The 15814-nt window shown below is 39.0% G+C and overlaps 1 protein-coding gene and 1 long non-coding RNA gene across 2 annotated transcripts; one reads left to right on the forward strand and one right to left on the reverse strand.

The window, feature by feature from the left end:
• Positions 1 to 302: 302 nt before the first annotated feature.
• Positions 303 to 661, reverse strand: LOC121968452. Its single transcript, XR_006108151.1, has 3 exons — positions 576 to 661; positions 475 to 497; positions 303 to 378 (listed from the first exon to the last, which is right to left on the reverse strand). It is a non-coding gene; the product is annotated as an uncharacterized LOC121968452 (long non-coding RNA).
• Positions 662 to 3549: 2888 nt separating this feature from the next.
• LOC121968453 (zinc finger BED domain-containing protein DAYSLEEPER-like) lies at positions 3550 to 4445 on the forward strand. The gene is made up of 4 exons (XM_042518820.1): positions 3550 to 3655; positions 3732 to 4044; positions 4112 to 4224; positions 4323 to 4445. The coding sequence occupies exons 1-3, from the start codon at positions 3641 to 3643 to the stop codon at positions 4207 to 4209; spliced, it is 426 nt and encodes a 141-aa protein (XP_042374754.1). The 5' UTR covers positions 3550 to 3640; the 3' UTR covers positions 4210 to 4224; positions 4323 to 4445.
• The last annotated feature ends 11369 nt before the right edge of the window (positions 4446 to 15814 follow it).

Below are 15814 nucleotides of genomic sequence, written 5' to 3' on the forward strand. Positions count from 1 at the left end.
CAAACCTAAATCCATATAACCTAATTAATCTACACAACCTAATGATAATAAATTATCAATAGGTATCCAGATCATACCTAATCATCTAACATGTGATTATCTAACAATATCCAAATTCGAACCATGATCTACAACTAAGATCAATTACCCTAACTAATCATGTACCAATCCAATCCATTCCGAATTCAATACATATCTAATTCATCAACACAACACTAATTATGTATCAACCTCGCTACACCATACCTCAATCCAGCTGCTGTTTGATTCTGGATCAAGGGAACACTGATGGATGGGTTGCTGCCGCACCAAAAAAAAATCCACAGAATAGCAATGTGTTGAATTCCACTCTACATTCCGGATCAAGAAGAAATCAATCTGGAAGATTATTGATCAAGTCAAGAACAGAGATCAAGATTGGAGATCCCTAATCCAACAACAATCTAATTAAAGAAAACAATCTATTCATCTTACCTTAATCCCTTCAATCTCGTGACCTAAATCCGTAGCCAAGAAAATGAGGATCAAGAACAGGGAAGGGGATTGAACAAACACAGTGAAGATAAGGGTGTTACCTCACCACACCGCCGTCACTGGACAGATCCGACGAAGCCCTAAATCTCTGGATCACCTCCCAATGGCGTCGTTGCCCAATTCCAGCAAGAAGGGAGGTGTGGACTGCTCTGTGAGCAACACGAGGGGAGGAGAGGGTAAGCCTACCAGTCGGAGACGATACGAGATCCGGCTCCTCACCAAGCCCTAGCCACCGATCGTCAACAATCGGTGCAAAATCCACCGAATAGCAACTCCTCAGCCGAAGAAGACCCGGAGAGGAGAAACACCGGCCAGATCTGAGCTTAGGGTGTTGACGCCGGCAGAGGAAGATCGCCGGAGATCAAAGTTTCATTCCCTTCGGCGTCGCTTGTCCGCGAGAGAGCAGAGAGTAGGGAAGAGAGGGGAGATCGGGGAAGGAGGGCTCGGGTTCGACGATGGGGTTGGGGAAAGAAAATAAAGGAAATGGATTTATATATTAAAACATTTCCTCACTTAAATGGGTATCCCAAATAGGCCTTATCTGTACCCGGAATTAACCCCCTCAAAACTCGTCGTACGAGCTCCGATAAATTCCCAGAAAATTTCTAAAAATTCTGGAAAAATATTGTAAGACTATTTCTGAAATAACCCTATCTATTTAAATTTTCCAAGATCTCACAGAAAGCCTCCAGCTCTGCCTTCAAAGTAGCCAACTCAGCATCCTTAGCATCGAGTTGTCCTTGCATCTCTACTTACTCAGCTGATCAACTCTCCCGCTTGACATTTAGAGCTGCGACAACCTCCTTCAGGTTTTGAGCCAGGATCCGAGCCTCTTTGTTCTTGATCTCTAGGTCCTCAATGGATCGAAGCTTCCTGTTATTGGCCGAAAGGATCTTCGCCTCGAAGGAGCTAGCCTATTTATTGAGCCTCGCCAGTTGTAAAGCCTACTTGGTGCTCTTGCCTAGGGGTGTCAAAAATGAACTCGACCCGATAACCCGACCCGAGTCGACATGAAAAATATTGGGTTAGGGTTGGGGTTTTTGGATTAGGGTCAGATTGGGTTGAACCTGAAATCTGACCCAATTTTTTTTTTCCAGGTTGGGTTGGGTTCAAGTCAACCCGGGTTGACCTGAATTAAGAATCAGGTCACCCATAAACCCAAACCCACCCGAACCAACCCGAACCCACTAGACCAAAAAAAAAAATTTATATTTAATAATTTAATGTTTTAAACTTTTAATTAGGGCTACGGTTCGTCGTTCACAAAATGTCGTAACTTCGGCCTTCGGGAGAATCGGGACTTAGGCGCTAGGAAGCAGGCGACACCACGAGTCCGCGACAATCGACAGGGGTTGGGCTGTCGAAGGAAGGGGGTTCACCATTCACGATTCTCTTCTATTTCTCCAACATCGTCATCAACAACATGAATTCTCAACCTATTGATCTCGATCAAGAGGAGAATAGTGAGGAGGAGGAACCGGAGGGTGCACCAGTTGTATCTACGACTACGAGGGATTTAAATGTAGATGAAGAAACGTCTTCGCAAGGCAAGGCCTCCGGAAGTGGCAAATGGAAGAGAGTCTTGAAATCAAAGTGGTGGCAATATTTTGAGATGCTTCCTAAAATAGAGGGAGAAGATTTGCGTTGCAAATGTAAAGCTTGTGGGATTACATACAAAGCGGAAAGTAGCATGGGTATAGGTAATCTCCAATGCCATATCCTTAATCAGTGTCCTAAACAGAAAACTAGTGATATTGCTCAAGCTTTGTTAGAACAAGGTGATAAAAGTCTTGCCATTAGGTCACAACGGTTTAACCAAGAAAGATTTAGAGAGTTGCTAATCTTAGCAATTATGAAGCATGATTTACCTTTTTAGTTTGTGGAATATGAGGCAATTAGATCTATTTTTACATATTTGGAATCTCAAGTAAATTATTTCACTAGAAACACCGCAAGGACTGATATTCTCAAGATGTATAAAAATGAATGCAATAGAATAGCTCAAGAAATGCATTCATGCCCTGGAAAAATTTGTTTCACTTCTGATTTGTGGACTTCTATTGCCACTGATGGTTATATATGCTTGATAGCACATTTCATTGATTCTAATTGGGTTTTACAAAAAAGGATAATTAACTTCTCTTACATGCCTCCACCTCACTCTGGTATTGCATTGTGTGATAAAATTAATAGTTTATTCAATGTTTGGGGAATTTAGAGAAAGGTTTTCACAATTACATTAGACCATGCAGCTGCAAATGATGTGTTTGTTGGCTTTTTAAGGGATCAACTTGGTTTAAATTGTTCATTAGTGAGTGGTGGCGAGTTTTTGCATGTTCGTTGTTGTGCACACATTTTCAATTTAATTGTGCAAGAAGGTTTGAAAAGAATTGATAGTTTTGTTGATAAGATTCGTTTATGTGTAAAGTATGTGAAAGGCAGTCAAGTGAGAAAGCAAAAGTTTATAGAATCGGTTACCCAAACTTCACTTGATTCTAAGAAATCACTAAGGCAAGATGTTCCTACTAGATGGAATTCTACGTATTTGATGCTTTCTAGTGCCATGTATTATCGGCGTGCTTTTAATCATTTGAGATTGGATGATACTAATTTCACACATTGTCCATCGGTTGATGAGTGGGGACAAGTTGAAAAAATATACAAATTCCTTGAGGTTTTCTATGAGACAACAACTTTGTTTTCTGGACTGAAATATCCTACTGCCAACCTTTACTTTCCTCGCATCTTTATGGTTCAGTTGACAATAAGTCAAGCCATGCAAAGCTCTGATGATTTCATGAGATCAATGGCCAATCGGATGTTTCATAAATTTGATAAGTACTGGAAAGATTATAACATTTTGTTTGCCATTGCCATGATAGTTGATCCGAGGTTCAAGATGCAATTTGTTGAGTTTTGTTACAACAAGTTATATGGACATGGTAGTAATGAATTAAGTCTTGTAAGATCCAAATTGGTTTCTTTGTTTGAGGAATATATGCATATGAGTATTGCTTCCAAGGTAAGTACTAGCAGTGCATCTTTGAGCTCTCATAGTGCCATTGATGATAATGCTTCTCTTGCTCTAAATTTAGGCAGCGGATGCATGGATGTTTTGAAGGTACTGTTGATAATTTTTTTGCATTTCCTCACTATTTTTTACTACTTGTTACTAATACATTTCATTTATGATATAGGAATTTGACACTTTTCAAAGTTTAGAATTCATTGGCAGAGCTCAAAAGAGTCAATTAGAGCTATATTTGGAAGAACCAACAATTGATAGAATAACAAAATTGGATGTTCTCGGGTTTTGGAAAGCTCACCAATTTAGGTATCCTGACCTTGCACAAATGGCTAGAGATATCTTGAGTGTTCCAATTTCTACAGTTGCTTCTGAATCAACTTTTAGTACCAGTGGTAGGATACTTGACCAATATCGCAGTGTAATGAAGCCTGATGTTGTTGAGGCATTAGTTTGTTGTAGAGATTGGTTAGCTGGAGGGAAAGGTAAGTAGTTTATTTTTTTTTATTTCCATTTTAAAGTTATTTGTTTTACTAATATTTGTTTTTGTAGAAACTACTGAGGTGGGGTTGAATGATTTGACTGAAAATATTATGAATTTATTCACAAATGAGGATACTGGATCAAAATCTACTGCAACACATGATTGATGATTCTAATGAAAAGTAAGTTGATTAAACCATTTAAGTTTATTAAGTATAGGTTTTTAAAAATATTTTAGATTTTAATTTGTTTATTTCATACCTTGTTGGCTTGTTTCAAGGTTTGACTCGGTACAAAGGAGGAGTAAAACAATGGAGAAGTGGAGCTTGAAATTGAAAGTTATTTTGTGAAGCTTGAAAACTTTTTTATTTTGTATTGATATCATAAATTTTCTTGTATAGACTCTGGAGGATCTTTTACTTGTATAGACAATATAGTTGTATTAACCTTTAATCCTTTTGGATTGCCTTAAAAGTTAATGAAGAGATTCTGTAATGTATTCTGAGGCAATGTTTGCTTTTTTTTTCCGTGGATGATGAAGTGGATTAGTGGAAGATTCTACTATTAATTGGTAATAGTTGATTAGTTGTGAGTTATTTATCTGTAAAGAGTTTAAGTTTCAATTTCACACAGACAGTTTTTGTTTTTGTTTCATCTTTTGGATGATTTCTTAAAGATTACATTATTGCCTTTTGCTTTCTTGTTAACCTTGACTACCTGTTACGGATGTGTTCTTGTTATTCAATTTAATTTGATTTTATTCCTGGTGAATCTATTAATCCTTACTCGCTCACTATTCTCACAAGTTCAAATGACTGGGAGTAATGGTCATAAACATGTTTCATGTTTGCTATTAGTAAGGTTGGAAATTTGTGTGTTCACTTGAAGGTTCAAATCCATGAGTTCGTTGATGTATTATTTGCATGAAGAGAGAGACTCTCATGGTTTTCTTCTTCCTCAACTGGCATCTTGAATGACATGTAACTTGTTGAGGCTTTCAAACAAGAACTTATGTGGACTAAATTTGTTTCATAACTGCCAAAGGGCAATCAAGTGTCGGCATTGCTCCCACTTCATACCATCTAACCTGGTAAGATTGTATTTGTTTTGCCCTTTTTTGAAAGAGTGTGTTTTGAAGGATGGTGACCTCCTGGACCCTTGGAATTTGTGAGACATTGAGGTATTTCCAAACCTAGCCAATGGCATTTAGATTTGCCTTATGATTCATGATGTTGTAATCGGTGGTTTCTTTTCCATTTGCAAGTAGTTGAGCATTGGTATTTAGGACGAGCTTAGAAAATGGGTTCAATGTTTTGGTTATGCAATGGAGTTGTTATGGCTTATGGGTGATTTTGTGTTCCATTTGCTCCTAGAGTCCTAGTCAAAGCATCGAGACTCGAGAGTACAAGTTTAGGAAATTAGTTGGCTTTGATGGTTTTGATTATGCAAATGAGATTCATGCTGATAAAGTATGGTTCTGGATACCATCAGATGAATTATAGGTTGTGAATGGTTTTTGAGACTGATAAAAAAAATAAAAGAATAATTAAAAATAAAATGGGGTTGGCGGGTTGTCCGGGTTGGAATGGGTTCGGGTTCGGGTTTATAGGTTTCGGGTTAGAGTCGGGTTCGGGTCAGGTTCGGGTTAGGTAATTTTTTAAAAAAAACTGATTTTCAAGCCAACCCGAACCCACCCAACCCATCCGAATTACACCCCTACTCTTGCCCCTCTCTGCCTCCAGCAGCTTGGCGCTCTTTTACAGATCGGCCTTTAATTGAGCGGCCTCGGCAGTCAATTGCTCCAAGCGCACCTTAGAAGCCGCTAACTGGCCGCTCGGAGCGCGCAGCTGCTGGACTTTGTGCTCTAAAAATTCAAGCCTCTGGCACATGGCAAGGTTCTCAACCCAGTACTATAGCAACATAAAAATGGTAAGGGTCGAGCGGATAAAAAGAAGTAAGTACAAAGGAAACGTACATACCCTAGTGGACAGCTGGGGATGGCTGTTCGCAAGCTCCCATGGAGAGATGGCAACTATTGGATTGATATGCACGTGAGAGGGGGTGAATCACATGGTTTTTGTAAACTTATTTTCTCATTTTGAAATCAAAGTATATACAGCGGAAATTTAAAAAATAACACAAGAAAACACAGGCGGTTTTACTTGGTTCGGAGCCTTTAGCGACTCCTACTCCAAAATCTAGGTCCAGTGGACCTATCGATGGGTAATATACTAAAAACTTCTTTCGGTACCTTCGAGAGAGAGAATCGAGTACAAAGAAGATTGGAGAAGTATAACAAACTGCACTTCCCATTTGCAAAATTCAAGTACAAAAAATATTACCGACACTTAGGGAATGAAGTAGCTTGTTCGGTGTCGATGTTGGTCTACCGGCAGCGATCAGAAGATCTTGGAGTAGTCATCAAGCATAGCAGCTTCATAGCAGAGTCGTAGCAAGAGCCCAGAGCAATCGGAACCTTAAATGGATGCGTAGTAGCTAGTATATGTGTTGTTTTCTGAAGCCTTCTCGAGACTGCCTTATATAGGGCATGAAAGGTGCCTTCCATAGGCATGGAAGGCGCCTTTGATGGGTTAAACTTTGTCCCAAAGTTTGCTGTAGCTTATTGTCGAAGCAGTCAAGTTTTATCCCTTGGAAGGCATCTTCCATAGCCATGGAAGGCGCCTTCCATGAACAGTATGAAGGCGCCTTTACTGCTTGAAATCGCCTTCGGATATTGTTCATCCAAAGGCTTTTGCTCCTTTTTGCCCTGCAAAATATGTTAGTCTAAAAACTAAAATATTTATCATGTAAAACAAAGTTAGCACAATTATAATAAGTGGTAGTAATTTGTTCTTGTCCTTCCAGGACTAGGAACTAGTCAATGTCTTAGTTTAGGAATATAAAATGGACCTAAACTAGACTAACGCCTACTATCCCCTCAACCGGGACTCGTGCTCACTTAGTTATTCTCCTCCAGTGACTTACCTTTACTTACTAGTTTGCTAGTTGTCCGGTCCACATACCCAATTGGACTTCCTTCCAGATATCTGGTCGGCCCATCGACCTATCTAGACTTTGCACTAGCTATCCGGTGGGCCCGTTGACCTAGTTGGACTTCTCACCAGATATCCGATCAACCTATCGACCTACTTGGACTTCTCACTAGATATCTGATCGGCCCATCGACTTATCTGGTTAACTCCTGCACACTTGGTAAAGTGGTTAGATCATAATTATACCTAACTTAACTTATTTGTCATTTATCAAAACTTGAGTTAGATCATTAGTGCAAACTACACCAATAACCTTTTCCTTTTTGATGCAATGACAACCTAGATTAAGTTAGAAAAAATATGCAAATTAAGCACAAAAATAATTTTAAGAGAATAAAAAATTTGAGACAATCATTTTCAGGGTTAAGTTATTCTGATTTTCATCAGCAATTATTTTTATTTTTTTTCTTACTTAATCCCTAACCCTACCCCTTTGGCATTCATCAAAAAAACATGAGTAAATAAGTAAAACAATGCTAAGTAATGAGGGAAAGTAGTGAAATTTTGGCAACAACAAGAAAATTTTCAGAATTATTGGGGGAGGTTAAAGAAAACTTGTTCAACCTAATCGAAAAATGAAGTTTACAAAATACTTGTAATTTTTTAACCAAAAAAATAGTAAAAAATTTTTAAAGGAAAGCTTTTGAAGATTTATACTAGGTTTTGAAAGCTAACTTTAAAGTTTAAATAGTTGTTAAGAAACTTTCAAAATAATTTTCAAGATCTATAACTTTTCAAAATACTTTGGACAAGAATTTTGAGCTTAGAAAATATTTGTAAGATGCTTTAAAATATGAATAAGTTTTTAAAAAAAATTAAAATAAGTTTTGCAAGAATGAAACTTTTCAAAAAATTTCAAGGATAAAAGTTTTTCAAGAATGAAACTTTTAAAAGACTAGGTTTTGCAAGAATGAAACATTTTCAAAAACTATTCAAAAACATCTTTTAAAGTTGGTTTAAAAGTAGTTTACAAAAATTGAAACAATCTTCAAAATAATTTTTCAAAATATATGATTTGATAAGTATCAAAATTTTTCAAAACATGTGATTTTTCGAAATGTGTTAAGAATGATTTTCAAAGTAAGCACTTTGAAATAGAGTTTTTAAAAACATCTTTTCAAAGGATGTGTAAACACTAAAAAATATTTTAAAAGTCATTTTTAAATATTCTCCCCCTGAACCTGATATTATTTAAAAATAATCTGATCAAATAGAAATTGTCCTTAAGTGTCTAACCGTTAGTTACTAACTAACTATCAAAGGATAGTAATGTTCATTTAGTTAGTCAAGTTAAGTGATTGTATCCAGTTAGTGTTTGACTAAAAGTGGATTACTTAACCTGATCACTATTCTATTTGGTATTTTACGCCCAGACTTGTGTTGATGCACTGATATAAGCATCTTAAGTCTAGGCAAAGGGCCTATGCATCTCACGTTGTTCTAAGTTTGGAAATACACAATCTGTAACGCCCGCCCTCCCTGCTACTAAAAGGGACGGGGCTACTTACTTACTTAACTATTCCAGGATACACATGCATATTTAAAATTTCTTTCTAGTAACATAAAGCAGCGGAAATGTCATGAAGTTATACTAGAATGTAACATAATACACTTGGTTCATGTCAGACATAACAAAAAAAAATAACATAGCAGGTCTTTATTTGTCTTAGCCGAGCCACTGCCACACACATCTCCTTGCCTCTCCTGCAACTCCCTTAGATCATCCATTCCTTGCCTTTATCTGTGGTACAAGGAAAGTAAGCTATGAGCACACAGGCTCAGTAAGATCCTTTTCCTACTCACAAAAACTGAATCTCATAGCATAGTCATATAAGCATATAATCAATGGAGACATAATCATCTAACATTATATCATGTGAACATAGCCTCCTATCATATCATATCATTAAGAAACATCATACTCTAACATGTCATAAATAAAGGAATCATGTAATGTGAATCATAGAAGCATAACATATCATCAGGTCATATGAATCCTAAACAAAACATCTCATAACATCATGTCCTATAAGTCATAAGAGTATGGCATAACATCATGTCATATAATTCATAAAAACGAAACATATCATATCATGAATGGGTGTATCATGTGGAATGTCTTTTTAAAACATATGTCATGTCAAGTGCAAGATGTCTTTAAACATATCTTTTTAATACTTAAACATAATATCATCATCATGAGGGCCCGGCTTGTACCACATACATACATAAATGCGCGCAATCCCTAGGACAGGGTAGCTAGCCCCGAACCTACTAGGGATCTAGACCCGTTCATAGTCCGTCGGCCTAGGGGCGTACTAAGGAGCCCATCCCTTTTTACTAGACCCGTTCATAGTCCGTCGGTCTAGGGGCGCTTATGGAGCTTACCCTTGGTACAAGTCATACAAAGTAAAATACATGTCATGCATATCATATCATCATAACTGTCATATCATATCAATATAAATGTCATGCTCTTGTCTTAACATGAAGAGTGCTCTTAATCCCAACTTAAGGGAAGCAACTCTTAGCCATTTTCTTATCATATCATAAGGCATGCATACTTGGGCACATAGCCATCATAAAAATCATTTTCATGCCTGGTTCATAAGCTTACATACATGAGCATGCAACATATTTGAAATCATACATACTTGGGCACATAGCCATCATAAGAATCATTTCATGCATGGTTCATAAGCATACATAAATGGGCATATTACTTGTCTTATCATAAAGCATGCATACTTAAGCATAAAACACATCATAAGAGTCATCATCATGCATAGTTCATAAGCATACTTAAATGAGCATAAAATGCATCATAGGAAAACATAATCATACATGGAAAACATTTACTAGCATCTCCTAATTCATATCCTAGTATGTGAGACACCTAGCAAAAATCATAATTGGATCTCTAACCCTAATTCTATATAGTGGCCGAAAGTCACCATGCTTGGTTCTAGGTTACAACATCATATAAGCTTGTGAACCTTAGATAAACTTCATATCATAAACTATAAAGAATATCATGAGCATAAGAAGTTTAGGTTCTAAGCTTCCTAGGCCTTTTAACTTAGTTGTGGCCGAACCTTTAAGAACATGAAACTAAGTTCTATACAAGCATAAAAATACCAAGCTAACTCCATATCATATCATAAGGGGATCCATGAGCTTTCTAAGTTTAAATTTAAACTTCCTTGAACCCTAGAATATAGTCATGGCCGAAAGTTTCATGAAAGGGAAAAGTAAGCTCTAACAACATACAAGCATGAATATTGAATTGCATTCATATCATATCATGAGAAGATTCATGTACATGCTAGGCTTTAAATTTAAACTTCTTGGAACCCTAAAATCTATCATGGCCGAAACTTCAAGGAAAAGAAATTAAATTCCAAGCAACATACAAACATGAATACCTAGCCAAGTTCATATCATATCATAAAGAAGTCTATGAGCATGTTACATTAGGTTTTAAGCTTCTTGAAACCCTATACCCTATCATGGCCGAAACTTCAAGGAAAGGAAATAAAACTTCCAAGCAACATACAAACATGATCACTTAGTCAAGTTCATATATTATCATAAAGGAATCTATAAGCATGTTAGATTAGGTTTTGAGCTTCTTGAAACCCTAGATCCATCATGGCCGAAACTTCACAATAAAAGAAATAAAACTTCCAAGCAACATACAAACATGAATACTTAGTCAAGTTCATATCTTATCATAAAGGAATCTATAAGCATGTTAGATTAGGTTTTGAGCTTCTTGAAACCCTAGATCCATCATGGCCGAACCTTTACATAAAGGAAAAATAAAATTTCCAAGCAACATACAAGCATGAATACTTAGTCAAGTTCATATCCTATCATAAAGGAATCTATAAGCAAGTTAAATTAGGTTTTGAGCTTCTTGAAACCCTAGATCCATCATGGCCGAAACTTCACAATAAAGGAAATAAAATTTCAAGCAACATACAAACATGAATACTTAGTCAAGTTCATATCTTATCATAAAGGAATCTATAAGCATGTTAGATTAGGTTTTGAGCTTCTTGAAACCCTAGATCCATCATGGCCGAACCTTTACATAAAGGAAAATAAAATTTCAAGCAACATATAGACATGAATACCTAGCCAAGTTCTTTATCATATCATAAGGGAGTCTATAAGCATGTTAGATTAGATTTTTTTATGCTTCTTAAAGCCCTAAAAATATTCATGGCCGAAACATATAAAGAAGTAGATCATGCTTTAAACAACATCCAACATAAATCTTTAACTAAGTTCATATCATAACATAATGAGATCCATGAGCATAGGTTTCTTTCTTTTATTTTTATTTTTAGGCATTCTAACCTCACGGAAATTTCGTAAGCGACTTGTACCACAGGTGAGGGGATACTTACATCCTTGTGTTTGATTTCCTTAGGGAAGTAATCTTGATTGTGGAGCCTTCCTAAAGAGGAGTCCTCCTTTGTTTTTGGGTTTCGGCAATGGAGGTGGGGAGAAGGTTTGGTCACGGTGAAGAGAAGGAGGGAGAAGGAAGAGGAGAAAATGAAATCTCTTCTTTAATTTCCCCTTTTATTCTTCATGAGAGGAGGAAGGGAAAATGCACTTTTCCTTCTCCTTTCTTTTACTCCTCCTTTAATGAAAAGAGGAAGAAAGAATCATCTTTTCTTTTGAGAGGAAGAAGGCTACTCTAACTTCTCCTTCTACATGAAAGAAACTCTTTTCTTACTCTTAACTATATTGTCACTTCTCTCTCTAACAATAACTTCTCTTGGTCTATTGGTTAACACATACATGTATCTAGTAAGAGATCCAAGGTTCAAACCTTGGTCATCTATTTTTGGTTCTATTTTTATTATTTTTTTGAAAATTTACACATAAGGCCTATTTTTATTCATGATAAAAAAAATATCTAAAATCTTGCTAAGTACCCTATGGGTGTTACACAATCAAGGTAGACCTATTGTGTTTATGAAATGTTTAAGTCCTAAATCTATAGGAACATGCTTTCTATGAATTTGATCTAGACTAAGGCTAAAATTTATTTTAAAAAACTAAGGAAATGAAAAAAAAAATTATAAAAATATAGGTAAGGGTTTTTCCTTAGAATTTGCAAATCATTTGAAAACTATTTTTGAAGACAATAGTTATATTCTATAGAACACATTCCTAATTATCGACGTAAATGACTAAATCTCTTCACCCCTTTCGTGGGTGAAACTCACAGAAAAACATGGTCGCCAGTAGAAAACTCCAGGGGTCTCCGTCTCCAATCTGCATAACTCTTCTGGCGGTCCTGCGCCTCTGACATCCTCCATCTGATAGTACGGACCAACTCTGCCTCCTGCTGAGCTCTATGAGGTCCCAACAGCTGGGCCTCCCCAACCTCATCCCAGAGGGTGGGTGTCTGACAAGGTCTACCATACAACGCTTCAAACGGTGTCATCTAGATAGTCGAATGAAAGCTGTTGTTGTAGGCGAACTCTACCAATGGAAAATGGTCCTCCCAACTGCCTCCGAAATCTAATACACATAACCTCAGCAAGTCCTCTAGAGTCTGAATGGTCCGCTCTGACTGTCCATCTGTCTGCGGATGGAAAGCTGTATTGAAATGGAGCTGAGTACCCAAGGCCTGCTGCAGACTCTGCCAGAATCGAGACGTGAACCGGGGGTCTCTATCCGAAATAATACTCAAAGGAACACCATGTAATCTGATGATCTCCCGGCAATACAGATCTGCCAATCGATCCAGGGAATCAGTCTTCCGGATCGCTAAGAAGTGCGCAGATTTGGTTAATCGATCAACGACTACCCAAATCGTATCATGGCCTTGTCGTGTCCTAAGCAAACCCACCACAAAGTCCATGGTAATGTGTTCCCATTTCCACTCAGGAATAGGAATCCGCTGAAGTAATCCGGCAGGTCTCTGGTGCTCAGCCTTCACCTGCTGACAGACAAGAGATCTAGCTACAAATTTCGCGATGTCTTTCTTCATACCATTCCACCAGTAGGAACGCCTCAAATCTCGATACATGTTGGTCCCACCTGGATGGATCGCAAATCGAGAGCGATGAGCCTCTTGAAGTAGCTCCTGTAAGACCGGGTGAGACTGAGGTACGCATAATCTGCCTCGAAAGTATATAATACCCTCCTCATCTCATGTGAACTCAGTTTGCTACCCGGAAGCTATTTGGCTGCCAATAAACTGTAAATGCTAATCACCGGCCTGGGCCTCTCGGATCCTCGTCCTAATTGACGATTGAGCAACCATGGTAACCAGAATACCCTGCTCTATCTGTCCCTGCTCCTGAAGGCCCAACTAGGAGAAACCCTGAACCAAGTCTGTGACTGAAACTCGGTGGCAAGCCAAAGTCCCTCTGGACTTCCTATTGAGTGCATCGGCAACCACATTAGCTTTCCTCGGGTGATAGCTAATAGTACAATCATAATCCTTCAGGAACTCCATCCATCTCCTTTGTCGGAGATTAAGTTCCTTCTGAGTGAAAATATATTTGAGACTCTTATGGTCAGTGAGAATCTCAAATGTAATGTCATACAGATGATGTCGCCAAATCTTCAGAGCAAAGATGATGGCGGCTAACTCCAAATCATGTACTGGGTAGTTCTTCTCATGCTCCTTCAGCTGATGAGAAGCATAGGAGACTACCCTGTCGTGATGCATCATAACAGCGCTCAAACCCTATAGAGATACGTCGGTGTAGAGCATGAATTCGTCCTCTCCAGCGGGCAGAACCAAAACTAGAGCCGACACTAATCTCCGCTTCAGTTCCTGGAAGCTGATCTCGCAATCTTCGGTCCAAGTAAACTTCACGCCTTTCCTGGTCAGGCGTGTCAGCGGCATAGCAATCCGGAAGAAACCCTCAATGAACCATCTGTAATATCCTGCTAGTCCCAGAAAACTACGGATCTCCTGAACTAATTTCTGCTGCTCCCAACTGGTGACAGCCTCGATCTTCTGAGGGTCTACTAAAATACCTCTGCTCGAGACCACGTGTCCCAGAAAATCGACTGAGGATAGCCAGAAAGCACACTTGCTGAACTTCGCATATAGTCGATGTCGTCGAAGAGTCTCCAAGACTATGTGAAGATGCTGTGCATGCTCCTCTTCGGAACTCGAGTAGATCAAAATGTCGTCGATGAAAATGACAACGAACTGATCTAGATACTCTAAGAAGACGCGGTTCATCAAATCCATAAACACCGCTAGAGCATTGGTAAGCCCAAATGACATTACCAAAAACTCATAATGGTCGTATCTAGTACGGAATGTTGTCTTCTGAATATCATATTCTTTGACTCTCAGCTGATGATATCCAGACTGCAGATCAATCTTAGAATACACTGAGGTACCTCTGAACTGATCAAACAAATCCTCAATCCACGGTAAGGGGTACTTATTTCTGATGGTCACTGCATTCAGCTGTCTGTAATCGATGCACAACCTCAGAGTACCATCTTTTTTCTTGACGAATAGTACCGGAGAAACAATAGGGCAAATGAATACCCTATCCAATAACTCCTGGAGTTGGACCTTTAGCTCGTCCAACTCTTTCGGTGTTATATGATATGGAGCTTTCGATACTGGCGCTGTCCCTGGAATCAGCTCAATAGCAAACTTCACTTGCCTTCGGGGAGGCAAGCCTGGTAGCTCATCTGGAAATACATCGGGATACTCTCGGACCACCGGAACGTCTGAGAGCTGGGAAGTACTGCTATCGTCAGTATTAATCATAGACACAAGAAATCCCTGACAGCCATGTGACATCTGCTTCTGAGCTTGAATCGCTGAAATGATCGATATGCCATCGTCCCTGATGCCAGTGAAATCCCACGAGGGTTGGTTCGGAGGTCGGAATGTGACCACCCTCGTCTAGCAATCAACCGTGGCATTATATGCAGACAGCCAATCCATGCTAAGGATAATGTCGAACTCAACCATTTCCAACACTAATAAATCAACCATAAGTATCATGTTGCCAAAATCTAACGGGCAACCTCTGACCTCCTAAGTGACGTCCAATGTATCACCGGATGGTAAGGAGACGGTCAGTCGCTACGGTCTACGAGTAGGTAGTCTACCTATGTCCTTCATAAAGGCACGGGAAATAAAAGAATGCGAGCTACCAGTATCTATCAGCATATCAGCGGATAATGCATAAAGTAAAATCATACCGTGGAAAACGGATCCGTCGGCTCGCTGTGCATCCTCTCTGGTAACCGCATGAATATGTCCAGTCTCTGGCGATGGTGGAGGTGGTAGTGCTGCCAAAGGCTGCGGCGCCTGAGTCTGAGCCTGCCACTGTGACGGTGCCGGGTACTGAGCCAAAGACGGATAGGTAGGCTGTGACTGATACTGGACCGACGGCTGGGGCTATGACTGGTACTGGACCAGTGGTTGTGGCTGCAACTGATACTGCCCCTGAGTCAGATACTGTGGTCCCGGAACAAAACTTTATGGTACAATGAGAGCACTGGGGTACTCCTGTCCGAGCATGTCAAATGCAGCTGCTGCAGGGGGAGTTGTCCTCTACTGACGATGTGAGGATTGGGCTCTTGCCCTCCTCGCTGAGCCCCTATCTGACTGAGCTGAACTCCTTGACTAGAAACTCTGGAAGCAATATGCTGAGCCTTCAGTGAACAATCTTGGCTCAGGTGCCCGGGCAGTTTGCAATAATAGCAA

Source organism: Zingiber officinale, chromosome 3B (genome assembly GCF_018446385.1).
Source record: "Zingiber officinale cultivar Zhangliang chromosome 3B, Zo_v1.1, whole genome shotgun sequence".
Taxonomy (NCBI): Eukaryota; Viridiplantae; Streptophyta; class Magnoliopsida; order Zingiberales; family Zingiberaceae; genus Zingiber; species Zingiber officinale.